The sequence below is a fragment of the Pteronotus mesoamericanus genome, unplaced genomic scaffold (assembly GCF_021234165.1).
Source record: "Pteronotus mesoamericanus isolate MK-2021 breed Mesoamerican mustached bat unplaced genomic scaffold, CSHL_Meso_final contig_20, whole genome shotgun sequence".
In the NCBI taxonomy this organism is placed as follows: domain Eukaryota; kingdom Metazoa; phylum Chordata; class Mammalia; order Chiroptera; family Mormoopidae; genus Pteronotus; species Pteronotus mesoamericanus.
In genome coordinates, this window is record NW_026555085.1 from 23,887,999 (window position 1) to 23,915,908 (window position 27,910).

The 27,910-nt window shown below is 34.7% G+C and overlaps 1 protein-coding gene across 1 annotated transcript in view; it reads right to left on the bottom strand.

Moving 5' to 3' along the window:
* Positions 1-27,910, bottom strand: part of COL21A1 (collagen type XXI alpha 1 chain) — a 171,550-nt gene that overhangs the window by 111,886 nt on the left and 31,754 nt on the right. Inside the window, exons 2-3 of the mRNA XM_054569504.1 lie at positions 7,777-7,899; positions 3,776-4,327 (exon numbers count right to left, since the gene is read on the bottom strand). Coding sequence (XP_054425479.1) covers positions 3,776-4,327; positions 7,777-7,861 — 637 coding nt within the window. The 5' untranslated portion in view covers positions 7,862-7,899. The remainder of the gene's footprint in view (positions 1-3,775; positions 4,328-7,776; positions 7,900-27,910) is intronic.

The window sequence follows — 27,910 nt, forward strand, 5'->3', positions numbered from 1 at the left end:
GAGGAGACAAACCTTTCCCCCTGACAGGAGCACAGCCTCTGACTCCCTCACATCACCCTGCTTGGCTGCAATGGAAGGCTGGTTAATCAATGACGGGTAAGACCACTTGATGGAAGGGGCAACCTAAGACAGGCACAGCCACAATGGGCATCAGGGAAAAACTTGGGGGACATGGAGAAAGGGCAAAAAGACCCTCACCCCTTGGCTTTGATATGGCTTGGGTCCTCATTCTATCTGAAAGAAGTCTCCTTATCTCTAGGTGGCTCTGATTCCCCACCTGGCTCAAGTTTGCAACAATACTGGAGACAGCCCTAAAGTGGATCGGGTGGTTACGGGGAAAATCAGGCCTAGAAGTAAATTCCTTGAAGCATGGTTTGTTTTCTCTCAAAAGCTATTATAACCAGCTCATGCTGGGAAAGAAATTTACATTATTCGCAGACCCTAACCCTAAACCCTTTGGCACTATTATGTTTACACTTTCATGTTTATTCATCTCCTCTCAGACCCACGTAAATCAGTGTGTTCCTGCCATTTGTTTTCTTCAAAACATCATCTATTCTCTATAAACATTAATATATTACTGTAATGAGATCACGCCTATTACCTAGCCCTGTTGATAACCCTTTCAATAAAAGCCTTTGAACAAAGGAGCTCGGGGCCTTCTCCACTAGAGGGAAAAGCCATACCCCTCTCCTGGCAGATAGAGAAATGTCTGGGATGACTCATTTCATTTCCCCCCATCTGTGACAACCCCCGGACAGACTGTGCAGGAACCAGAGTCCACACTCCCACCTCAGCTGGCCCCCTAGACAGGGACCCTCAGATCCAGAGTCCGGCATCCCTCCCACAGAATAGATAAAAACATTGCATTCTTTTTTGAGTATGGATGAAGAACAATTTGGTAGGATTTTGAAATTTGATTTTTTTTTTTACAGATTGTACACTTAGCTGTAAAAACTTACATTACCTTTAAGCACAGCTACTCTCTCATGTGCAATTAGAATTTTTTAAATAGAATGGATTTCCCAAAACACCTGTCTACAGAAAAAAATCTATGAAGCAAATAGTGAACAGACATATTTATTCAAATTTATATTTTAGGATAAAAATTGATGTTAACTGAAGTTTCATCATGAAAATACTATTTTAATAATGAAATATACAAGATCTGTCTGGAGAATGTCCAGCCATTGTCATAAAAAGAACAGTGTGTGGGACTTCGATGTAACCTGGAAGCCAAGGAGAATGGACGGGAATACGTGTGTGCAAACAATGATGACTTCACTACACTAGTCACTGGGGGCAGTGGACGCCATTGAGTGAACATGTGTACTGTGTGGCTGTCACATTCAAAATTACTGAGTAAGTAGAACGATTAATGTGTATAAAATTCTGCATGAATCTTGAACATTCCTCTGTGGAAACTATTTGGATGACTCAGAAGGCCAAAGCTATGGGCAACTGGTGACTGGCAGCTTCTTCCTGACAACATGCCTGCTCATGTCTCCTGCAGAGATTTTTCACAAAATATAAAATTATCCAGGTGATTCAGCCCCACTACAGCCCAGATTTGGTGCCTTTCAACTTCTGGATTTTCCCAAAACCAAAATCACCTTTGAAAGGGAAGAGACTTCAAACCATCTATGAAATTCAGGAAAATACGATGGGGCAGCTGATGGTGATTAGAACTGTGTGAAATGCCAAGGTGTCTAATTTGAAGGGGACTGAGGCATCATTGTCCTATGTACAATGTATCTTGTATCTTCTTCAATAAATGTCTCTATTTTTTGTATTACGTGCCTGGATACTTTTTGGACAGACGTCTCATATCTATCTTCAAAACCAAGTACTCTATTTTGACAACATATCAAAAATCTAAATCTCTCTTGCCTGTTCAAGATAACCGAAGTCAACATGGTTTTACTGTTAGAGACTCATAAAAAGAATAGCTGTGATGACAATTTATACTTGTTAAAAGTTTGCACTGCTTTTAAAAGTGCCTTTTTAGAAGTTTAAAGAAAATGCTTAATTTTTTAAATAATCAACCTTAAAAACTTTAAAATATTTTTATTTACTATATACCCCAAACAAATACTTTAAAAAATATAGAAATTAATTTTTTCTAAGCCACAATCATATAGAAATTTTCTATCAAATGTAAACCAATCAGTTTTTGGAGTTTTGATGGTAACCTGGGGAAAAAAAAGTCTTTCTATTTTACATGAATGTTATTTTTCTAGGTATGTGATATATTAAATGCCTACAATGCTAAAAATAAAATATTCAAATAAATTACTCTCCTCCCCAAATTATCTGAACATAAGCATGTTAATAGTTCAAAAGTTATACATACAATAACATTATATAATAATATGAAATTGAGTATTAAATCATATGTACAATATTATCCTTAGGTACATGAATAAATTCTTAGACAATCTGAACTGAAAAAAAAAAAAAAAGCTGAAATAGTCTGGTGTATCTCTCCATACCATGCCCCTCTCCTTTCTTGGAGAGAGAACGAAAACATCATTCTCTACACTTGCTTCTCTTTGTGAATTCTTTCACAGCCCGTGTCACCAACCACCCTAATATTTTGGTGGCCTGTACAGGGACATTCCCTATTTCTTCCTCTCCTCTAGTCTCCTGAGACTTGCAACTAGGGGAGCAGTGGGCAGCAGAAGCTCGACCCAGATTAACCCCCTAATCCTGTCTCTGTAAGGTTCAGAGAGAGGACTCCAGTCCTTCTCCATCTCTCTAGACTCTATGGACAGCCTCTTCTTCACTCATCTTTACAGCCAGCAATTGGCCATATCTCCTCAAATATATCCTTCAATGGAACATCCTAGCTTGGGAGATTAAATGGCCTCTGGCCACAGCTCTCACTTTCCTGGCTCTCCAATTCCACCCTCTTCTCCTTAACGACCCGTACCTGGTCCCACTGGCAGGACAGCTCTACACCCCTAGACAGCCTGAACTAGTCATAGAAGAAGAGCTCTTCCTATTTCCCAGAACCAGAACCGGGCCAGGTCATTAAGAATAAATCCACTATAAAACTAGAGGGGGTAATGACAGGACAAAGCCGGCACCATTTGCCTAGTGGGCCTGTGACCTTGTTAAACAGGACTGCCATTTTACTCTTCTGAGCTTGTCTGCAGGACTGGAAATTACTGGAAGCAAGAACAGAACTAACCGGTCCCTACAGCCATAGACAGAAGGTTAGCATTGGAACAAACTGCAGCCTCAGGTGCAGCCCAGGGGTCAAACAACTGCAACCCCCTCTTTTTGATCCAATTATAATTCAACGAAAGCTCAAAGATCCCACCCCTCAACACGGGTGCATCTCTCCACACCATGCCCTTCTCCTTTCTTAGAGAGTGAATAAAAACTTTCCTCTTAAAAAAAAAAAAAGGCTGAAATTAAAAAGGTAAAAAACTCGTTAACAGAAACAATATGATCATGTGTTGTTTTACATATATTTTTATTCTTTATGTATCTTTACCTTCTACCACCTCCACAACAGACACATTGTAACTGAAAGGTAAAACAACAAATAGAACAAAATATTGTACTTTCCAACTGTAGATTTTATAGGTAATTGTTTCTAAAAACAAAACTTACCCAGAATAAATATAATACAAAATTTGTGTTCACATTAATTCTAACATAGGGTTATTTGACATTAAATATAACTACCTATATTAGTGTAAATCAACAGGTTATACCAAAATGTAAGAAAGTGAAATGATTGTTTCCAAATTATATTAAGGCTTACCTTCACAAAGTTTCTGCTTCATCACCTCCCTTATTTTGGATATCACAATATAGTCTTCCACATAAAACACATACGTAGATGAAGGTTTGTTGGCAATAGCTCTAAGTTCTGCATCTTCTGTTTCTGAACCAACACCGATGGCAAATAATATAATTTTATTATCTCTGGCTGCTTCTGCCGCATCTTTGACTTCATCTTGGGATTTGCCATCCGTAAGTACTACTGCTATCTTAGTCAGAAATCTTGAGGACTTGGCAAAAAGGTAATCAAGTGCAAACTGGATTGCCTTTCCAGTCCTTGTGTTTCCTCCTAAGTAGTGTATGGATTCCATCGCTGCCATCAAATTCTCTCCTGAATCATGGCTTCCAAGTGGAATCTCCAGTACAGGATAGTCACTATACTGGACCACTCCAACCTGAATAAACTTTGGTCCTATGTCAAAGTTTTTTGTGATATTGACAAGCCACTTCTTCACTATTTCAAAGTTTTCTGGGCCAACACTATATGAACCATCTAAGATGAAAACTAAATCTGTTGGAGCAGTACGACAACCTAAGTGAAAGAAAATATCATCAGAAAAAAACGTTATATAAAAAGCAAAAAGTGGAAAGTTTTAAATGCATGGTTTTTTAATTAACCAGATGGACGAAGTTCTTTCATAATGCATATGTATATGAAATCACTACAATGAATACTTTAAATATCATATAACTTACATATTAATTATATCCCAATAAAGCTAATTTTTTTAAAAGATCATAGTAACTATTTATAGGAGCTTTGTGAAGATTAAGATACAGTGCTTAGCTCATGAAAATTCTTTGTAAATGGGGGCTATTATTTTTGTTGCTATTTTTAATTATCTTATTTTTTATTTTATCTTCATTGTATTTTTTCCCATTACCACTTAGTCCCCTTATAAGTCCTCTTATAGTCCCACCCCCAGCAATCACCACACTGCTGTCCATGGCCATGAGTCCTTTTTCCTTTTTGCTCAATCCCTCTGCCCCTTACCAGCTGTCATCTGCTCTCCATCTATGAGTTCGTCTCTGTTTTGCTTGTTGGTTGAGTTTGTTAATTATCTTATTTAAAATTAGTGACTCAGTTTTAAAAGTACAGAATAAAATATGCATGCTGTATATGAACATAATATCTAGGTATTTCTTTGTAGGTACAAGTATAAACTACCATAAAGCAGCATTTTATTCTATTTCTCCATTGAATAAAAGAAAATAAATATGTAAATGCATTATTTTCAGCTATACATCAATATCACTGTTGTAAGTTATCAATGAAATATGTTTTATCTAATACTATCTGAAATATGTACAAATATATATTAGCCAATTAATAGGGAGAAAGAAAGTAAAATAAACTTTCTGCCAACTTCAAGACTCAAGCAGCCACTAAAGATTCATATTCTTTAATACAGTTCATAAAAGTGAAATGAACCTAGATCACCAAAGCCATCATTCTTGCACTGCATGCAAAGCAAGTTTTTAAAGGTCTGATCTTTCATCTTCAGTGAATAATGTCGTCAAACATTAGCTTGTGCTAAGCAAATCTATATTCAAGGTTATAAAGTTATTTCTTTATCCATTAAGATTCTTGTTTCAAGATACCAGGAAACAGTATGATCAGCACATTTTATAGTTCTATTGGGAAAAAGACTAACTCTGGTGTAAGTTATATCTAGACAAGTTCTAAGCACTTACAGAAAGAAAGAAAAACAAAAAACTTTACTCTCTTTTCTACAGCACACAACATGCCTCTAACTCTTCTCTCTTTTTTCTTCCTTCCTTCTTTCTTTTTATGCATATGTATACTGAATACCTATTCTGTCCCTGATATCATGCTAGGTACTGGCTTCACAGATACATAAGATTTCTCAAAAAGGTCATGGTTTAGTAAGACAGACGACTGGCTGGTTGGGGAAAGTACAAACCATTATGAAAACATTTAGGAGGGGTTTGTAACCTAATGGTGGAAAGCCAAGGCTGGTTGTGTGTGAAAGCCAACAGGCAACCTGAAATCAGAAAGGACAGCTTTGGCCAGGTGAAGAAGAGGACATTTTAATCAGAGGGAATAATGCAAAGGTCCAGAGATGAGACACAGACACAGCCAAAGAGACAAACTAATTTGTTTGGAGAGCTCCCATAATTGAAATGGCCAACAGAGTGCACAGGAAGGAACTGCTATATTCGCTTTTTGTATCTCTAACTTCTGAACACAAAACAGCAAAAATATTACTGTTCATGGCCATTCTGATAAGGATCATGTGCCCCTGGATTTGATGAGTTGGAAGAAAATGAGATGAACCAAGGGAATATGTAGCAAATTTTAAGTCCTGTGTTTTTACTCATATTAAATTGTCTCCCTTAAGTTGTGATTAAATGCCCAATTTAAAGTTACAATAAAGATGAGTTATATTCTGTATATATTTTAAACAAGAAATCACAATTGCAAAGAATGGTATTGGAAAATATTTAGTGACAATCAGCATGAGAATTTTTGTATCTCCTTAGCAGTAAATTATTAATCACTGTCTCTCTTTTCATCTCTTCCACTTCCTCATTCCTCTCCCTTCTTTCCATCCTGTTTCTTATCTTTGCCTACTCACATGTTTGAGATGATGATGACAAGGCTCAAATGAAGAGTCTTCAATGTTACAGTTACCTCAAAGTACCCATCACAGTAACCAGCAAAAATAAACACTATTGTCAGGTGAGCATGTACAACAGTCAAACTGCTACTAAAAACAAAACAAAACAAAACAACACAAAAAACTGCCTAAGCATGGGTTGGATTTGTCTCAAAAATGTCAGCGTGGTTATGATGTTACGCCTAAGGTGCTCTACGGCGGGTGGTGGCGTGGGGCAGAAGGGCGCTACTTTAACAACCTCTGCCATGGTGACCACTGCCAGAGTTCATGGCAGGGACACCAGAATGGAACTTGGCCCAAAGACAACTTTCCTAACCTAAGGGAATGCAGTTCTTCTGTTATTTTTGGACACTGGTCTGGGGTTATGGTTTTTTGGAGGTTTTTAAAGGACAGGAAAGTTGTGTTTGCAGACCTCTTCAATGTTGCTCTTCCTAAATACTATGAGATTCATTATTGTCTGGGCCTGCTAATGTTTGTCTGACACTTGATTCTGTGGTTAACTGTTACAGGCTTATTCTTGGCCCTTCCTACACCTTTCCAGAGCCATAGAACATATATTTCATACCTGTAAGGTTAGCCAAGACCATGGATGCAAAAAGCAAATATTGCTGTTGATAAACAACAGACAAAATACCACTCCAAGAGATCTGCTCCTTAGGGAGGTGAATCACCAATGTCATAGAAAAGGAATGGACCAAAATCAAAAGCATAGTTTAAATATTAGTTACAGCTCTAACAAGCTGTATGACACTAGGTAAGCCTCTTAAATTTTGTGAATCTCTTTTCCCCCTCGGGAAAAAAAAACAAAAAACAGAGAAAAGCATCTACCTTTTAGAGTATTAGGTGGATTAAACTATAAAAGTAGTATGCAAACATTGTTTTAATAAATTTTAAGCCAAGTTAAATCGAAGTGTTAAGCCATCTGATTTAACTGTCATAGAAACCATAATTAATTTATAGTAGGGCATTATATTTATAAGTTTTAAAATATGTAAATAAGTAAACTCTTAAAAAGAAGTATGATATTTGTAACTGGTTGCCTGGCCAGCATAACTACATGAATTTATCTCTCCTTCTGTAATGAAAGTTTTCCTACAGGCAATCAGAATAGTCACCATTTACTGAGATGTCACTGTGCTAAGCCATTTAAATGCATTATCTCCAAAATTACCTCCGATAGAAGTTTTTCCTCTCAGTTAATGTGTAACAAAGCAATTCATTCATTTTAGGAAATTACATCATAAAGACACTAAGAATAAGATCCTTAATAAGCTCTCCATACTTGATTTGTACAATCAATGTGTTGATAACAAAAAGGGGCAATGCTAATAGTTCTTACTTGATCTTATTTCCCCATCTTCAGCTGATACAGAATTCTTAAGTAGGGCCAAAACTATCCAAAGAAATGTAATATGATGAGCCATGTTTCTGTTTTCCTTCTAATATTTTGACTTTAGGATTCCTAAAAAAAGAAAAAGAAAAAAAAGTCAAATATTTTAGAAAAATTGACAAATATCTAGCCATGATAAATTTAATTTTAAAATTGCAATACCACGTTTGAGTACAGTTAATTTTTACTATGCTTAAAATTAATTTGTGTATCTAAAATAGCCACATTTTAAATATATTATGCAAGAGGACAATTCATGTCTTCTTGTAATTCATAATTATCTTGTAATTCATAATTATCTTGAAAAATTATAAACATAAAACTTTGTACTTTGCTCAAAATATTCACTAGAATTCCTTTTACCCTATTTTGTAAAGCCTTATCACATTCTTATTATCATTTCAATCGTAGCAAACATTCTTTTAAATATGGATTTGCATTTTAAAAACACTCAAAGGGTATCTGGTAAAAATATTTATATGATAAAGCTAAGGGATAGAGTTTCATTTTTTAATGGAGTATAATTATAAACCTTAAGATATATTTTATTTGACTTATAAGCACTTCATTATATGATTTTAATGTATCTTTTAAGTTAGTCCAAGGACTTCACTTCTGGTTAGAATGTGGAAAATTGCAAGACTTTCACTCCCAACAATAAGAACATGCCAGGTTAATTATAAAACTATAGTATTTTTAAACCCAGAAAAAAAAGACAGGATTTAAACAAACTTATATGAACCAAATGCCAAAAGTTATTAACTTTATAAGGTAGAAGATTCAGAGATGCCGTTGTCCCTAGCAGAAAGGGAAACCTCTTGAAGGAGAAGAATTGAACAAAGCATGGAAGAAACAAAGCAAAACTAGTGAGACAAATTAGAATCCTGAGGGGCCCCAGCCACAGAATAACTATGTCCCACCCAGCAATTCTTCCCCATGAATTTTGAATGCATGGAGGAGACAAGTAATACAAAGAGCAGTTTAAAAAGCCTAGAGATCGTCCCCCTGTTCAGATACCCAGGGTCTATCTCAAATACAAATCCTTGGCTTCCGAAACGCTGGGAGAGAAGCAACAGAATTTGAGAGAAGTCCCTGCAAGGCACTCTAGTCCTTTCCACAGTGGAGAGAGAGATTTTGAGAGGCATAAAGCCAAAGAAGTACAAGAGAAAAACACAACTCAGAAATACAAAAAGCAGAAAGCCATACTGAAAAGCTGAAAGATATCTCTCAAGGGTATCCCAAAATGTAAGATGAAGCAACAAAATCGGATTACTAATTAGGAGAAAACACTCAGTATAAGCAGATCCCGAGATGATCTAAATGTCAGATATATCAAACAAGGTTTATAAAACAACTATTATAAATTTGTTAAAAGATTTAATAAATAAAATGGACCAGAGGGTGCAAAAATACAGAAAATTTTAGAAGAGGTGGAAACTATAAAAAAGGATAAAAACAAATGCTTATAAAATATATATATATCAAAAAATAATTTAGGCAATGGGCTTAACTGCCTATATATAAGGAAAAAATCAATAAACTTAAAGATTAAGTTTATTTAGTTTAGTTTAGTTAAGATTAAGTTTAAAGATTAAGTTGGAATAGAAATTATTCCAAATGAAACCCAAAGCAGGGGGAGGATGATAATAAAAGGAGCAAAATATCGGAAATTATGGGAAAATACCAAGTAATCTTGATTTAGCACACAAGTAATTAGTTTTTGAGATGGAAGGGAGAAAGTGAATGAAGAGATATATGAAAATAAAATGGCCAAGAATTTTCCAAATTGACAAACATTACAAACAATCAGATCAAAGAAGTTGAACAAAGCCCAAGAAGATATAAAGTGTGTCATACTTAGGTACATCATAATCAATTGAAAATAAGAGTAAAAGAGAAAATTCTTAAAACTAGCCAGAGAAAAAAGACACATTACATACAGAGGGACAATAATAAGAATTTTAGATAGAATTTCATAGTAACAAAATTGGTAATAGATCAGAAAGATAAAAATCTTAAATGTGCAAACCGCTAGTAATAAAGCTTCAGAATGCATGAAGCAAAAAAAAAAAAAAAATTTAAGCTAAAAAAGAAAAAGGCGAATTCAAGTCATAATGTGAGATTTCAACACCAGCCTTCAGCAATTATTGAATTAGACAAAAAATCAGTAATGATTCAAATGGTCTGAAAAACAGCTACTTTTCACCTAGTTGATATATAAAGAACATTGCAAATAACAGCAGCAGAATGTACATTTTTTTGTAATGCATATAAAATAGTCACCAAAATAGATCCTATGCTGGAGAAAAAGCAAGCCTTTCAAGTTCCAAAGAATTGATATAATACAGCTTATCTTCTTTGACCAAAATGATATTAAATTTAAAAAGGAAAGGAAGAATATCCCAAAATATTTGAATATTTAGCAATATACTTTTAAAAAATCCATAAATTAAAAAGAAAAAAAGGATTACTAAAGCTCTGTAGTATAATGTGAAATCAGGGAGCACATATCTCCAGCTTTGTTCTTTCTCAAGATTGTTTTGGCTCTTCAGGGTCTTTTGAGGATCAATTTTAGGATAATTTATTCTATTTTGTACAAAATGCCATTGGTATTTTGATAGGGATTGCACTGAATCTGTAAATTGCTTTGAGTAGTATGGACATTTTAAAAATATTAATCCTTCTAATCCATGAGAACGGTAAATTCTTCCATTTATCTGTGTTATTTTCAATTTCTTTCATCAGTGCCTTATAGTTTTCAGAGTATGGGTCTTTCACCTCCTGGGTTAATTTTATTGCTAGGTATTTTATTCTTTTTGATGCAATTTTAAATGGAATTTTCTTAATTTCTCTCTCTGATAGGTTAATAGCATAAAGAAATGCAACAGATTTCTACATGTTAATTTTCCATTCTGTAACTTTACTGAATTTATTTATTAGTTCTAATAGTTTTTTGGTGAAGTCTTTAGTGATTAAACCAGTGTGGTAGTGGCCCAAAAACAAGACATAGATCATGGAACAAAATAGAGAACACAGAAATAAACCCACACATAAGGTCAATCAATCTGTGATAATGGAGGCAAGCGTATACAATTTAAAAAATGACAGACTCTTCACTGTGCAGATACATGCAAAAAAATAAAATAAATCTGGATGACATTCTTACACTATATACAAAAATAAACTCAAAATACATTATGAGCTTAAACATAGAACCTAAAATCATAAAACTCCTAGGGAAAAAAAAACAGGCAGTAAACCCTTTGACACTGGTCTTAGCAGCTTTTTTCTGGGTATGTTTCTCTGGAAAATAGCAAAGAAAGCAAAAATAAACAAATGGAATTTTATCAAACTAAAAAGGTTTTGTAAGCAAAGGAAACCATGAATAAAACAAAAAACAACCTATTAAATAAGTTATTTGCAAATAATATATCCAATAAGGGTTAATATCTAAAATATATAAAGAATTCATACATCTCAACATCAAAAATAAAAACAAACTAATTAAAAATAGGCTGACTTCAATGGACATTTCTTCAAAGAAGATATACAGATGGCCAACAGACATGTGAAAAGATGCTCACCAATCACTAGTCACCAGAGAAATGCAAATCACAACCACAATGAGACATCACCTCACACTTGTTAGAATGGCTATTATTAACAAATGACAATTATTGGCATGGATGGAGGTTCCCCAAAAACTAAAAAATGAAATTGCCATATGGCCTTGCAATTGCACTTCTGGATATATATCCAGAGAAAATGAAAACAGTAATTCAAAAAGATGTATGCATCCCTATGTTTGTTGCAGTATTATTTACAATGGCCAAGATATAAAAGCAATCTAAGTGTCCATAGATGAATAGATAAACATGAGCTGGCATATATACCCAATGGAATATTACTCAGCAATAAAAAAGAATAAAATCTTACCATTTGTGATACAGATAGACCTAGAGAGTATTACGCTAAGTGAAATAGGCTAAACAGAGAAAGACAAATACTACATAATTTAATTTATATGTGAATTATTAAAGAGAGAGAGAGAGAGACTCATGGCTACAGAAAACAAACTAATGTTTTGAGTGGTGGGGAGGATGTGTGGAAAATATGAAGAGGAATAAAAGGTACAAACTTTCAGTTATAAAATAAATAAGCCATGGAGATGTAACGTACAACACAGGGATTGTAGTCCATAATATTATAATAACTTTGTACAGTGACAGGTAGCTACCAAAGTTTTCATGGTGATCACTTTGTAAGGTATATAAATGTTGAATCACTATGTTGTGTACCTGAAACTAATATAATATTTGTATATCAACTATGATAAAAAAGTCATAGGGTATATTTAACAAAGTTCAAATTGATCAATAATTATTTTTTTGTATACAATCCAGTAATTTACTCTAATTTAACAATTATACTTCATAATGTATTTTTAGGAAAAAGCTCATTTTCTTAATGACTCAGTTTTAGAAAGAGGAGAAAATGTTCTGAATAGTGTAGTGGGGAAAATCTTTCTTCCATCACTTAAATATTCTTTCCCATACACATATAAATTTAATCAGTGCAATATTTTTAATGTTTAAAAAATGTTGGATTTGTGTTTAGCATTTCCACTAGAATTTTTTTAATTTTTTATTTTTGTCATGTTTATTCTATTACAGTTGTCTCAATTTTACCCCCTCTGCCTTCCTCCACCTATCCCACCCCGCCTCCCTCTCCTACAGTCAATTCCTACTGTGTTGTCCATGTCACGGGTCATTCATACATGTTCTTTGTTTAGTCCCTTCTTCTTTCCACCATTGTCTTCCTTCCCCATCTCCTCTGGTCACTTTCAGTCTGCCCCATGTTTCCATGCCTGTGGTTTATTTTGTTTATCAGTTTATTCTGTTGAATAGATTCCATTTATAGGTGAGATCATATGGTATTTGTCTTTCACCAACTGGCTTATTTCACTTAGCGTAATATTCTCCAGTTCTTTCCATGTTGTCACAAAAGGTATGAGTTCCTTATTTTTTTTTAAATGCAGATTGATTTTATTTACTTATTTATTTAAATGTCAAGATCTATTATATTAAGAAATTTAAATCCATTATAAAGTCTCAGCAATTAAAACAACATGACACCAGCACAGAAATAATCACGTAGACCAATGAAATAAAATGAGTGTTCTAGAAAAAAATATATATATCTGTCTAACAATGTAATATATGATTAAACTGATATTTCAAATCAATGGGGAAAAGAAGGCTTATTCAACAAATACAGTGCATGGACCGCTATCACTTTAAATAAAACAAATATAGAGCCCTATTTCACACATTATACAAAAAATTGAAGAATACCAGAAAGTCATTTAAAGCTTTTTTAAAATAATAGAAATAGGCAAGAAAAATACAAAAACAGGTTTAGTTTCAACAAATAATAAAATAACAATTAAAAAAACACATCATTGTCACAATCAGATTAATAAGTATTAAAAATATTGGTAATAACAAGTATTGGTGACTGTGAAAGGAATTGTATAGACTCTTTTTCTTTATCTTCTTAAAGCAGTCCCTTTAGCATGTCTTACAATGCTGGTTTGGTGGAGGTATATTCTTTTAGCCTTCTTTTGTCTGGGAAACTCCTCCTTTCACCTTCCAATTTAATTGAGAGCCTTGTTGGGTAGAGCAGTCGTGGTTACAGGCCTTTGCTTTTCATTGCTTGGAATATTTCTTGCCATTCCCTTCAGGCCTGTAGTGTTTCTGTTGAAAAGTCAGCTGTTAGCCGTACCACAGCTCCCTTATATGAAAATACCTCTTTCTCCCTTGTTTCCTTTAGGATTCTCTGTCTTTGAGATTTGCCATTTTAATTATGTGTCTTGGAGTGGGCCTCATTGGGTTCCCCTTGAATGGGACCCTCTGTGCTTCCTGGACTTGTGTGACTTTTTCTCTCCTCAAATTGGGGAAGTTTTCCATCATTACTTTTTCAAACAGATTCTCTCTCACTTCCTCCTCTTCTTCTGATATCCCTATTTGATGGATATTATTACGTTTCAGGTTGTCGTGCATTTCCCTAAATGTCTCTTCATTCTTTTTGAGTCTTTTTTCATTTTCTTGCTCTTTCTGGGAGCTTTTTTCTACTTTGTCCTCCAGCTCGCTGATTTGTTGCTCTGCTTCATCTAGCCTGCTTTTGATTCCTTCTACTGTGTTCGTCAATTCAGAAATTGAATTCATTTTCTCTTGTCTCTTGTTGATAGTTTCTATGTCCTTTTTCATGCTGATATAGTTTGCAGTAAGTTCCTTGAAGTTTCGCTGTAATTTTTGGTAATTCTCTCTGAGCTCTCTGAGCTCACTGAGCTGCCTTAGGACTGTTGTTTAGAACTTAATATCTGATAGTCTATATGCCTCTATTTCATTTAGTTTGCTTTCTAGGGATTCCTCCTTTCCATTTGACTGGGTGGTATTTCTTTGTCTTCCCATTATCTGTGAGGCTCTCCTTTTTTGCTTCTGCTTCTTAAATTGATCTATCTTGATTTCTTGACTTTGTGGTGTAAACTTCTATGGTAGGAGACCACTGTTTTTTCCTTCTGGAGCTGCCTCTGATGATGTCAGACATTGACCCTGTCTGACCTTAGGCAGTCTTTTTGAGAACTCCAGGAATCTACTGTCTGTATATGTCTCCTTCAGCTCTTAATCTAGTCACTCTGCACTCAGCAGGCCAGCTTAGACACCACAGGGTGGGGCAGATTCCCTCCTGGGGTTGGGGTTATTGGGTCCTCTCACGCTGCTGCCACTAAGGGGAGTGGTCTGCCTGAGCCAGAAGGCTGCTGCTATATGGGGGAGGAGTCAGTACCGGGATCTCGCCAGCTACTCTCTCAATTCTCTCCCCAAAGCCTCCGTCTCCAGTCTCTCCTCAAGTGTCTCTAGACCACTCTGTGCCCCCATTAGCCAGGGATCTACTATTTGTGGCTGCCACTCTGTACTCAGCAGTCAGGCTTCTGCACTCCAAGGCCAGGGCCGAGTCCCTCATGGGGGCAGGGCTATTGGGTCCTCTCACGCAGTTGCCGTTCAGGGAATTGGTCTGCCTGAGCAAGATGGCTGCTGCCATATGGGGAGGAGTCAGCACCAGGATCCCACCGGCTACCCCCTGTTTTCTCCCCAAAGCCTCCTTCCCCAGTCTCTCGTCAGACGTCTCTAGCCCAATCTGCCCCAGCCTTTGCTGGAGACCAGAGAAGGTGGCTGCAAATAAAAACTTATGTGTTGGCCATTTAAACAGCTCTTTGTGTCTCCAGCTGCCCATTTCTGGCAGAGAGCAACCCTGCCACTTTTCACAGCTGGCTGTTACCCGTGCACTTTTTGGGCTCTGGTGCTGTAGGCTGGAGAGCCCCACTTATGGTTGATACCCCACTCTTCTCAGGAGGATCCAACTGGCAGTTTCAATACCCTTCTGGTGCCACCACCCATGGGAACCTCGTCCACCTTCTGCATTCTCTACCACACTCCTTACCAGGTAGATTGTGCTAAAGCTGATTCTTCTGTCTGTCTGAGGTTATAAGGCTCCTTTCTCGCTATTGTTCAGTTGTTTGTCCCAGGTGATTTCTCCACGAGTTAGCTGTAATTCCAGATTGGTCCTGGGAGGTGGTCAGTGTGACTTCCACTCACTCCTCCACCATCTTGATTCTCCTGATCAATAATTTTTTAAATCAAATTTTGTGATGCAGCTAAAGTACTGTTTAGAGAGAGGATTTAGCTTAAAAGCATTTATTTTTAAGAAAAGAAAAATTAAAAATCAATATTTAAGCTTCTATCTTAAATAGCTAAAGTACAACAAATTAAACACAAAAAGTAAAATAAAGAAAATAATCAGTAAAATAGAAAATGAAAAAAGTTAATTCTTTAAATAAATTAATATACTTCTAAATATGCAATAATTAACAAATAAGACATAAAACGTAAGTTACCTAAGTCTGTACTGAAACAGGGGATTACCACTACAGATTCTAGAGACATTATAAAGATAATAAGTAGGAAGAAGAAATGGACAAATTCTTAAAATACTCTACTTATTAAAACAGGTCTAAATTGAAATTATCTAAAAAGAAATTGAATTTTTAACCAAAATGTTTCTCACAAAGAAACTCCAGGTCTAGATTGTCTCACTAGTAATTTTCACCAAACATTTAAGGGGAAAAAAGTAACACTAAAAAATTCCTTCATGGAAATAAATTATATAAAAATAGAGGGGGAGTGAACCCTCCCCAACTTTTAGTATAAGGCCAACATAACCCTAATAGAAAATTAGAAAAAAAAATTATAAGATAAAGCTATAGTTAATTATCCTTCAGGAACAAGGAAGTAAACATCTGTAATAGAAGATTAGCAAATCAAATCTAGAAATATATAAAAAGTAAGTTTTACCCCAGAAATACAAGATTGATTTAACATTCAAAACTTAATTGATATATAACAACTTACTAAGAAACTTTTTAAAAATCTCATGAACATCTGAATTTATACTGCAAAGGCATTTAACAAAATTTAACACCCATTCATGAAAAAACTCAGCAAACTAAGGAGTAGAAGGGAACATCTTCAACCTAACAAACATCATCTATAAAAAATCTACAGCTAACATATTGAATGATAAAAGACTAAATGCATTCCCCACCAAATCAGTAAGAAGTTAAGAATATACTGTCACATCACTTTTTTAAAAAAAGTATGGACAGGGAGGCCTGGTCAGTGCAATACACAAAATAAAAAATAAAAATATAAATAAATAATACATGACTGTCTATCTACATAGAAAACATTTTGAAATCTACAAAAACACTCGCAGATCTAATAAGTGAATTTAGCAAAGTCACAAGACACAAGATTAATAGTTTGTTTGTTTTTAAGTAAATCTATATACTGTTACCAGCAGACAGTCTGTCCAGTACAGTGGGGTATCTCCACCATCGGCCAAGATGGTGGCGGAGGGGAGGTTCTTACATTGAGCACGCAGAAAACTAGAAATATCAATGGGTAGGGCCTGAGTGCATGAAAAGCTAGCAAGATAATTGGATACAGAAAAAGCCCTTTCTCCCTTCTTAAACACATTGGGGGTAGCACTAGAGGAAAGCAGGAATATGTGCCATGGAAGTCAAAATGGTGCAGGGGGAGATTCTGGACCAAAGAGGCCTGTCAGTCTAGCCAGGGGAAAGAAGGGATTGGTTGGGAGGTAGACCCACCCAAAACATGCAAAAGATTGAGAAGTTCATTAGTTATTTTAAGAAAGCACCTGATCTGTCTCAACCCAAGTTTATACAATCCCAGGGAAACAAACAGGCTACCTGGCTTATGACCTGCACTCAAATGGTGCCTCATGAGTTTGGCTTTTCTGGTAGCAGGCAGCTAAATCTCTGTTTTATGTTTGTTTGTTTAGTCACAATACTAGCAACAAAATTGGGGCCAATGTAATACCATATTCTATAGTGTCAAAAGCATCATAAACCTAGCAATAAAGCTAATGAAAAATGTGAAAGACCTCTATACTAAAATATATAATACATTACTAAGGTTAATTAAAGAAAGCAAAAAAATGGTGTAACCTACATTCATGGACTAAAAGACTCAAACTTGGTAATTTCCATCCTCCTCTAATTGACCTATGGATTCAACACAATCCCAACAAAATCCCAGCAGCTTTTTCTTAAAAATCACAGACTTATTCTAAAATTTATATAAAATAAAAATGATTTTTAATTAGAAGAAGCAACTGTAAATGAAGAGAAGCAATCTTAAATGAAGAACAATCTTGACTAAGAAAAATTATGTTGTATAATTCACACTGCATGACTTTGACTTACAATAAATCCACAGTAATCAAAAAAGTGTGCTGTTGGTGTAAGGATAAACATACAGGATAGAACACAATAGAGTTCACAAACAGACACACACTTATGTGGTTAATTGATTTTCAATAACAGTGTCAAGGTAACTGAATAGGAAAGAAAAGTAGTACTGGATCAACTAGGTAAATAAAATAAAGTTAACCTTGACCCCATCTCACTGCATATCCAAAAATTAAATGAAGCACAGATCTAAATGTAAAAGCTAAAACTATAAAACTTCTAGAAGAACACATAAGAGAATTTCTTCACAACCTTGGACTTAAGCAAATTTTCTTACTACACAAAAGCCACTAGCAATTTTAAATATAAATACATTCAATTCCAACATTCCTATTCCTCAAAAGACACCATTAAGTGTACAAGCCAATATTCAGAAGAAAATACTTACAAAAAAATGACGCATCTAGAATGTGTGTGTGTATGAGTGTGTATTTATATATACACATTTTAAAACTCCTACAAATCCAATCTTTAAATTGGTAAAAGTCTTGAACAGACACATTACATAAGATACAGAAATCGCCAATAAATATATTAAATAGTACTCATCATTAGTCATCAAAAAAAATGTATGTTAAAACCACAATACATTATCATTTCACACCCACTAAAATGGCTAAAATTAGAAGACTAACAATATCAAATGTCTATGAAGCTATGTGAAGAAACTAGAGCTCTTACATATTCATGAATGAAAAATGATGTGATTACTTTAGAGAACAGTTAGGTTCAGTTTCTTATAAAGTTAAACTATGACTAGTAGTTTTTCTGCTATGTATATAACATGTGCCACACAAAGACTTTAACAATTGTTTTTTAATTTTTTAAGATTTATTTTTTTTTAGAGAGAGGGTAAAGGAGAAAGAGGAGAGAAACATCAATGTGTGGTTGCCTCTCGCATGTCCCCTACTTAGGGACCTGGCTCGCAACCCAGGCATGTGCCCTGACTGGGAATCAAATAGGTGACCCTTTTGGTTCACAGGCTGCCGCTCAATCCACTGAGCCACACCAGCCAGGGCTTTTTTTTTTTTTCTTTTTTAAAGGATTTAACAATGTTCATAGTACTTTTTTCCATAACAGCCCCAAACTAAAAATAACTCCAATGCTATCCAGGAGAATGGATAAACAAGGTGTGTGGTATATTCATATAATGGAATAATGTGTAGTAACAAAAAAAAATGAACTAGTGTTATATGCGACAACATGAATAAATTTTATATATGTTCTAGTTTATGGAAGAAGCCAAACACTAAAGAATATATAGAGCATGACTCCAGCGATAGGAAGATCCAAAACACAAAATTAACCTATGGTGTTAGAAATCAGGAAAAATTTGCCTTTGATGAGAGGTTAACTGGAAGTGGCTTCAGTAAACTGGCTGTGTTATAGAAATAACCTACATTTTCTGTGATGATATTCATGTATATAAATTTGAATAAGGCCATTAAAATGAAGGCTTGACAACTGTATAATTTGTTGTATGCAAATTATACATTAATGCCAAACAATCAGACCAATACCATCACTGTCCTTTTCCAAATTAGACGGGCCCCCTCTAGGCAAAGAGCTATAAAGGTCAGAAAATGTCAGTGAGAGGCATTTTTGGTGAGTCATACCAGGATGGACTGTTTTATGGCAACAATGTGTCCTAATAAATATTAACTAACTTCCTCCCCACAGACCTCAGAATTAAGTTATTCTGCTCCTCTACCAAAAACATCCTCATTATTTCTATATAGTTTCTAATTCCTTCAGAATTCTTGGGCTAAACTTGATTGTCTAAGTTTATTATATTATATATTGACAACTTTTAAAGTAATAATATGAAAAGGGCATTAAATACATGTTACTGCCATACTATTTAACCACGGAAACATAACTGATATGTTTACATATATGCTTCATAACTATGTATAAATATGTTTTGCATGCTTATGTATAATGCATACAAACAGAGGCATATCAAATTTTAACATGCACTTCAATCACCTGGGGAGCCTTCTAAACATATGAATGTCCTACCCCTACCTAATAGCTTCAGATTATAGGGCAAGGGGCCAAAGCTTAAATTAAAAACAGCTTCCCATACGCTAATAAACACCAAAGTTCTAGAACTTCTGATATAAGGCAATACAAAAATGATAAAGAGGAATAAAATGCCTATGGTTCCTATGTTTCCTATTCCCCTGGTAGAGAAGTTAGTTAGCAAACCCAAATAGGAACACATAACTCAGAGAATCTTTACAAGCAAAACTTTGTAAAGATTTGCAACTCAGAGAGTAGCCAGGGACCTTGAGCATCCCCATTTCTCAAATGTTAACATGCATATAAATCAATTATAGATCTTGTTAAAATACAGATTCTGATTCAGTTGATGTTTTTACAGCCTAAGATTTTTCATTTCTAACAAGCTCCCAGGTGATGTTGATGCAGCATGAAGTCCATAACCATTTGCCTTGCTGCTAGTAAAGGAGACCCTAGGGAATATGGGAATACATGCTACTTTCAAACATGGAAAATACTGTTTGGGAAAAATTTAAGCTTTTAATGCTATATAAGTAGTTCTTAATGGATAATGGAGAAAGATGAAATTACTCAGAATGTAGGTATGTAGAAATTTAAACTAAGCTTACTTGTTAATACATAATATACACTATGTTAAATATACAACAGGCAACCCAGGCCATAGATATAACACTTCTATTAATTATAATTTAACATCTTTCTTATAGGATCTAATGTTCAAAAAAGAAAAGGAAATGAAATCGATGATTTGCAATCTTCTTTTCAACAACAAAATAATGATCCATATTCTCTAGCCTCACAGGATTACTGTGATAATGGAAATGTAATGCTTACAAGCTTGAGACAACACTTTTTCTTTTCATCTTGGGAAGTGTTGAGACACAAGGCAAAACAGGAATATAGCTTGCCTGTCACATGCTCTCTACTAAGCAGCAGATCTAAAACAAGCTCAGGTTGTCTCCCTCCAGAACTCTCTCCACTATATTCACTAAACAACAAATATTTATCAAGTGTCTATTATGTGCCAGATAGTTTTTTAGGTGCTCGGAATTCAGGTATGAACAAACTACATAAGGAATCTGCCCACGTTCATGTAGGTTATGTTCCAGAGAGTAAATAAACAAGTAAGATACTTTCAGATAGCGGTAAGCAATATGGAGAAATGAAAACTGCAGTGGATCATTTGGGGCCAGGAGGAGAGGAAGGGCTCCCTTCTTTAGATTTGGAGGCCAGAGACAGCCTCTGATAAGGTGTCATTTGAGCTGACATGGGAGTAGCATGAAAAAGCCACCTTGGCCAGAAACTGAGGACAATCTTTTCCTTCTGGAGATGGAGTTAAGTTCAATCTGTCCTAGAAACTGAAGGATGGTCAGGGAAGAATGAGTATGGGAGTGAGAGGAAGAATGGTAGGGCCTAAAGTATAGCAAGGACCACATGTAGCATGTTAATTTCAGGATTTTCTCCCTAAATGTCACTTAAATCAAATGGAGGGTTTTAAGTATGTGTGAAGCATGGCCATGTTTTCACATTAAATAGATCATTCCACTTTCAAAATCAAAGAGTTCTATAAAATTTAAAAATTTGATTCTCAGAGAAAGCAGAAGAAAAACAAATTGATCAATTATTATCCTTATATTTTCATCTCTCTTCTGTTTCCTTACCTTATATGTTTATCATATCCCACTGTCCCATTTGTGATACTTTTTAAAAATCAAAATAAGTACTTGGGAGTAAATGTCTGAGAAGAGTGTATACAAATGACAGAAAATTCCTTGTCTCCTTGAAATGAATGTATCTTTCAGTGGGCCCACAAGAAAGGCATGGGAATTCCATAAGGAGGCACCATGAATGTAATAAAAGCTTTGAAAAGGAGGGACGATCAAGAAAGATGCCATCTCAAATTTTAATTGTTTGCTTAGCTGTAAAACCTTCAAATATAATTGAAGACTAAAAATAGCCCCTTCATGAGACATTAGCACGCATGCTCACTTATAGCCTGTCTCTTTGAACTAAATTGTGAAACAGGAAAAAGTGGGAAAACTAAAGTTCTGGTGACCACGCTTTCACACGCACACACATCTATTGTGCCCTATATTGCTAACATTAAGGTAGTAGTACTAATAGAAGGAAGCACCAACTGGGACAGAATTGAAAGGGGCAAAATTCTGGTAAACTGGTAAAAGAATTCAGAATTATTTCATTCATATATGTATGTATGTAGAATTTGGTTTGTTTAGTTATCGTTAAAACAATACATCTATAACTTTTAGAATTTCATAGGTCAAATCATACCCCCCCCAAATACGTACTTAACTGATGTCACCTTGACTGTGAACAGTAATTGATGGTTAAGTAAACAATTGATAATTTTATCATATTTCTCCAAGCAAAAATCTGGTATGGTAGGTACAGAGGTAATTACAAATCACCATTTTAAAATAGGCTGTCAGATTCAAAGGAGCTACTGTTTTGTGCATTGCAGAGTTTGCTTTCACGCTGCAGAGTGGGCTGCTTTCTTGAGTGCTTTGTGGAGTAGATCATCTAGCACCCCTTCTAGCCACACAAGCCAAAGTGAACTGCAGTAACCTGGCGGCCTGCAGCTTGGTGACTTAAAATCCCATCTGGCCAAAACTGCTTCTAAATAGTCAAGCAACAAAGGAATATGCCTGTCTGTGCAATAATTCAAAATGAGGCCAATAAAAGATAGCCAAGGAACATGGAGTACAGTGTCTATAATTCAACTGTGCCAGCAAATCCATGAAGGTCAGGTCTTGGGATTTTGCTGGTAGTTTTAAGCTGCCCTTACAATGTAGCCCTTTTTTTATCTCTAAACTCCTCTCATATTAATATATACTAGCCCACTTCTTTTCCAACTGTAACTTTGATGATAATGTGTCAGGAAAGTTACTTCCCCAAAGGAAAGCTATTAAAATTTTAAACTCAAACTCAGCTCACATTGTTCTCCAACGAACTAATTTTCCAATTCATCGATGATACACCAAAAGAATGTAAATAACAAATCATGAGAGGTGAGTTCTAGTCCTAAATGCACCTTCTTTGCCTACTTAGAAAATAAAATGTAATTATGTGCAAACTTAAATAGCAATAAAAGATAATAAATACAAAATACATGCCATATACAAAAGAGGAGGTAGGGGAAAGCAAATGGGAAGAAATGAGCAATTTATGCTCAAGTGATATGAATAAAATCATCAACAACTCTAGCTCCCCAATGGTGCTGCCTCCTCCCCGAGCTGTCAGCCTGCTCTCAAAGCCACCTAATCGATAAAATACTTCAATTTGTACCACTTTGATCAAAACTTAATCAATGGTTAAGCCAATAAAAGCAATTCTAAGCATGGTGTAGGGTAAGTAGTTTTTTTTCCTGATGTTTTTCTAACCAATTTCGATGAATTTTAAAGATTGTGAAATTGTCAAGCAGACACTAGAGAAAAAGGTAGCACCAATTCAAATTTCCTAACTGGTTTAAGAGACTTGGTCTAACCTGAGTAATTTACTCCTAAATCATTCTTAATTCTAAAAGGACCAATAAAATTAGTGATAAGAAATTCATTAACATTTCTTAAATACAAACTATAGCTATGATACACCAGAGGGTTTCCTGGAAATGCTTTATGATACCTTAGGGCTTTGTATAATTGATATGTAGATGTATTTGGGTTCATTTTTAAAGGTTTAGATCATTATTTTTCTATTTTGAATTATCATGGCTATATGATTGCTCAAGAGATATCCACTGATATACTATTTAATGTTAATTGCTAATCAGGAACAGAGCCCCTCCCAAAATAATATTCCTATAGTGACTATAAACAGCTTAGTAAATCAAGATTTTATAACAATTTTTTTTACAAATACAATAACTATTCCTACTCTAAGGTATTCTGTGTTTATAGGAGAAATTCTAGATTTGTTAGAGTAATGACACATTGATAGAGACTTATTTAAGTAGACTAATAATCACAATTATTTTTCCAAAATTATAACTTAATGATGTGTACCTATCTGCTACAAATCTATGAGTGAAAACATTATGTGGCATAAAGAACATTAGACTGGGTGTTGGAAGAATATATTTAGCCTGACTCTGCTATTACATGAATTTAGGCAAGAGAGAAAGGGAAAAAATCAGCTGGAACAACTCTCTGAGACTTTGTTTTCTTTTCTATAAAAAGAGACATGTTAACCAGTCTGACAGTCTATGAATCTACGATAATTAACAAAGTCAATTTACATGTATTCTTTTCAGTTTTTTACTCAAAAGTATAATTATATCATTGTGTAACCTTTTAAAAAAAAAAACAAATGGTAGACATTTAAGAAACTATTCTTAGAAGTAAGACATTTTATTCCAGTGGATAAAATGCAAATATGTAGTACTGATTAAATATACTGTACAGAGTTCATCACTTAGTGAATGGCACTTTTATTTACATTATCCGTGATTACTCTCATTCACATAAACTTTCCTTTTCTGAACTCCTCATAACCAGTAACATTTACTATTTTACCAACTGCTTTCTGTATAGAAGAAACGTCTCCACAACTGGCAAGTGTGCTTGCTAATGCAAGTCTGGTACTCAAACCTTGGTTCAGCAATCACTAACCTGAGCAAGTTCTTAATCCCTGTTTATCCACAGTTTCTTCATCTGAAAAATCAGAATAATACCACAGCACTTTCAGGACTGTTCTAAAGATTAAATAAGATAGTAAAGCTCTGGTTTATGTGAGGTAAAATAGTAAGAAGCATTTACATTTCATTCTTTACCTTTCCCAGATCCCTAAAAACAAACAAGAAAGCATCTTACCTATGTTTTTTGCGTTCCACTGGGTTCTTAATGATTGTAAGCCCATAGAAGGCACTGAGCTATTTCTTGCCTCACTGACTCAATAACCACTTATTGAGAACCAACTTGTGTCAGGCTTTGAGACAGACGTAGGGAGAAAATAAAAATGAAGAAGAAAGTTACAACTCTTTCACTGAGACTTCTAAGTCAGCTAGACACTACATGATAAGAATAGTAGAAGTATGAAGTAATTTTAACATAACCTGAAATAATTGTTACTGGATATTGGCCAAAGTATTTACAGATACAAAGCAAAAAAATCACAAAAAATGCATAGTTATACCTAAATAGGAAAGGTTTTAGATTACAGCCATTGTTTATCTTCCTAAATGACAATGCCCCAAGGAGTTAAACTTTAATGGGTCAAATGTGGATATTTTTCTAATTTGAAACCTGTTTTATTTTTCTTGGAGCAAGAATCACAGGAAAAACATTGCAGAGATTCAAGTTCCATGATAAAGGAGAAAAAAACAAAATGGGTTTTCATAGATGGGATGAAATCATGTTTCCATGGAAACCCTGAACTGGTTTGTTGCAACCCAACTTAAGTTGGCAATTTTGGCTAATTTCAACTATACAAATAAATTTGGCAACTTGAAAAATATGCCCACTCCATCACAAATGTAATTTTCAAGGAATAGCTAAATACATGGACAGCGTATTACTGGATTACAGACATATTTTTAAATTTCTGTAATCATTACCAACTTCACCTGGCAAAGATAGCATTTAAATTGGAAGCAAATCCAATGAACTAAGCTGTGCCAGGATAAATAAAATCTAGAATATGGTTGTCCTCTGATTCTAATGTTGGAGCAAGATCAGGGACAAGGACTTCCTCTGTTACAGACTAACAGAGCCTGTGGGTTTAATAGCTTTTACTGAATCATGATAACCAAAATAGATTAAACATCCTACGCCAAACAGCCAAGGCTATTTTTTTCAATTTATATTTTTTTTTCCATATTAGAGATTCCTTGATCAATGGCATATGGTTGTTAGGCCAAAAATAAGACATGAAAATGTTTATGTTTTATATTAATGATTTTAAAAATATGTTGTGCTATTTTACATTTATTAAAGGTTTTACCCTTGTTTAAGGACCTACTTGTTACACAGGGATTGGCACCAGACTTTGAATTTGGTTTCTACGAAATTCTTTTGTGTGAACCCATGCCTTCAGACACAAGTAAGAAAAGCCAAAGGGCAAGCAAATATATCCCTGAACAATTAATTACTCAATTAAAACTGTCCAGTCATAAAATTTTGATCAGCTTTTCACCATATCCAGCAACTATTTCCCAATCACATTTAACTAAAGTTTAAGCTCCTATGCTTTACCCATATATCCAAAACTGGGAAACTTACAATGAATTCTTAAAGGATCATCCTTCCCTTGACTCTTTCATTTGCACGATCCTTTCCCTCCTTCCCTTCATGGGCAAGCTCCATGGGAGAGGAGGTCTTCATTTGTCTTCCTCCATTTCCTCATCTCCTGCTAAAGCTCCCTCCCACTGAGATCCAGTGTCTGCCTTCAGCACTCTACTGAGGCTTCTCCTGTAAAAGGCACCATGGATTTCCCAATCACCAAATTAAAAGTCAGCTCATTCTGGCCATCTATCTTAACTTTCCCGCATTTGGATCGCGCAGATGGCTTTTTTCAATTGAAACATTTTCTATGGGGCTTCCTTGACACCTCTCTCCCTGGGAATAATTTATTTTCAGACTTCAGTGAGAGTCCCCCCTACTGTCCCTCATTTGTGTAAGTTCCTGGGATATAGCCAGAGCCTGCACTTTCCTTATTCTGCACACCCTCATTGCTCTACATCCACTTTGATACCACCAAATCATTAACTTTTTTAATCTCCAGAACACACTCAACTCTTTCATTCAAGAATGAACTTTTAAATAATTATATCCAAAAGTCAGCTGAACATCAACTTTTACATAGCCAACACATTTCAGTTTCAACAAATCTTAAAGTGAGTTCAAAATCTACCCCTAAAAATGGCTATTCTTTTTCTATTCCCTATTCAAGTAATGAGTCTACCCTTTACCCAGCTATCCTAAATCAGAATCTTCCAAAAGCTATTTCCTGTCTATCCTCTTGCACAGCTAACAGCAAATCCTCAAGGTTCTATTGCTCTGTATTCACTGCCACTGCCACGGGCTGGGACTTCTTCATCTCATACGCACCCATACTACTGATACAGACGTAGAAGGATAATTTACACACTCATTCGTTATTTTGAAATAGGCATCACTCATTCATTATTTCAAAAATAAAAGGATGAGGTATTTAAATATTAAAACAAAAAATCTTTAGAAAACATAATAATTAGTGGTGAGATGTTAGAATTCTCTTTGTATAAGTCCAGGATAATACAAAAATGCCTGCAATTGCCACTTCTATTTAGCACTGGAATAGATACTCTAAGAAAAATAAGACAACAAGAATAAGGTAAAATATTGAGAAAGGAATAAAACATAAATTATTAGAGACAATTATCTAAATTTAAAAATCTACATAAAATAAAATAACAGATTCAGCAAAGTTGTTGCATACAAAACTAAGCTTTTAAAAATCAAATAACATTCCTTATTCTAGAAGCAAGAATTTTTTAATGTAACTTTGAAGATATTATTTATGACAGCAATAAAAAACAATGACATGTCTAGGGTAAATGATACCCAATTATCAATGAAGGATAAAAAAAATTTAAATATATGGAAAAATAAATGCGCTTAAATGGCAAAACTCAGTATCATAAAGATAAGAGATTTTCCCTTAAATAATTTATACATTCAATGCAATTCTCATCAAAACTCAGGTGTTTTATGTTTGACTGTGGGTGTGGACCTTGACAGGAACTTGATCAAAAATTTCAGATGGAAGAAAAACAGGCCAAAAATTATCCAAGACAATTTTGACGAAGAAAATTTGAAGAAGTAGATTCATACTAAGATATCAAACTTTATTTTAAAACTTTAATAATTACAAAGATTTAGTATTGACAAAGTTTAGACTAGAACAGCAAGTATAAATAAATATCCTAGAAACTAAACCACCTATATATATGGGAACTGGTTATAAGAGAGAAGTAGCATTATAAATGAGTTGCAGAGATGAACTATTGAATGCATGTGTTGTGGTAAACTGTTTATCATATGGGAAGGGACATATAAATAAAAAAAGTACCTTTATTCACACCATATGTCAAAGATGAATTAAGGTCCTAAATGTGTAAAGCAAAACATTAAAACATAAAAATATAGAATATATTTTTAACATTGGGGAAGA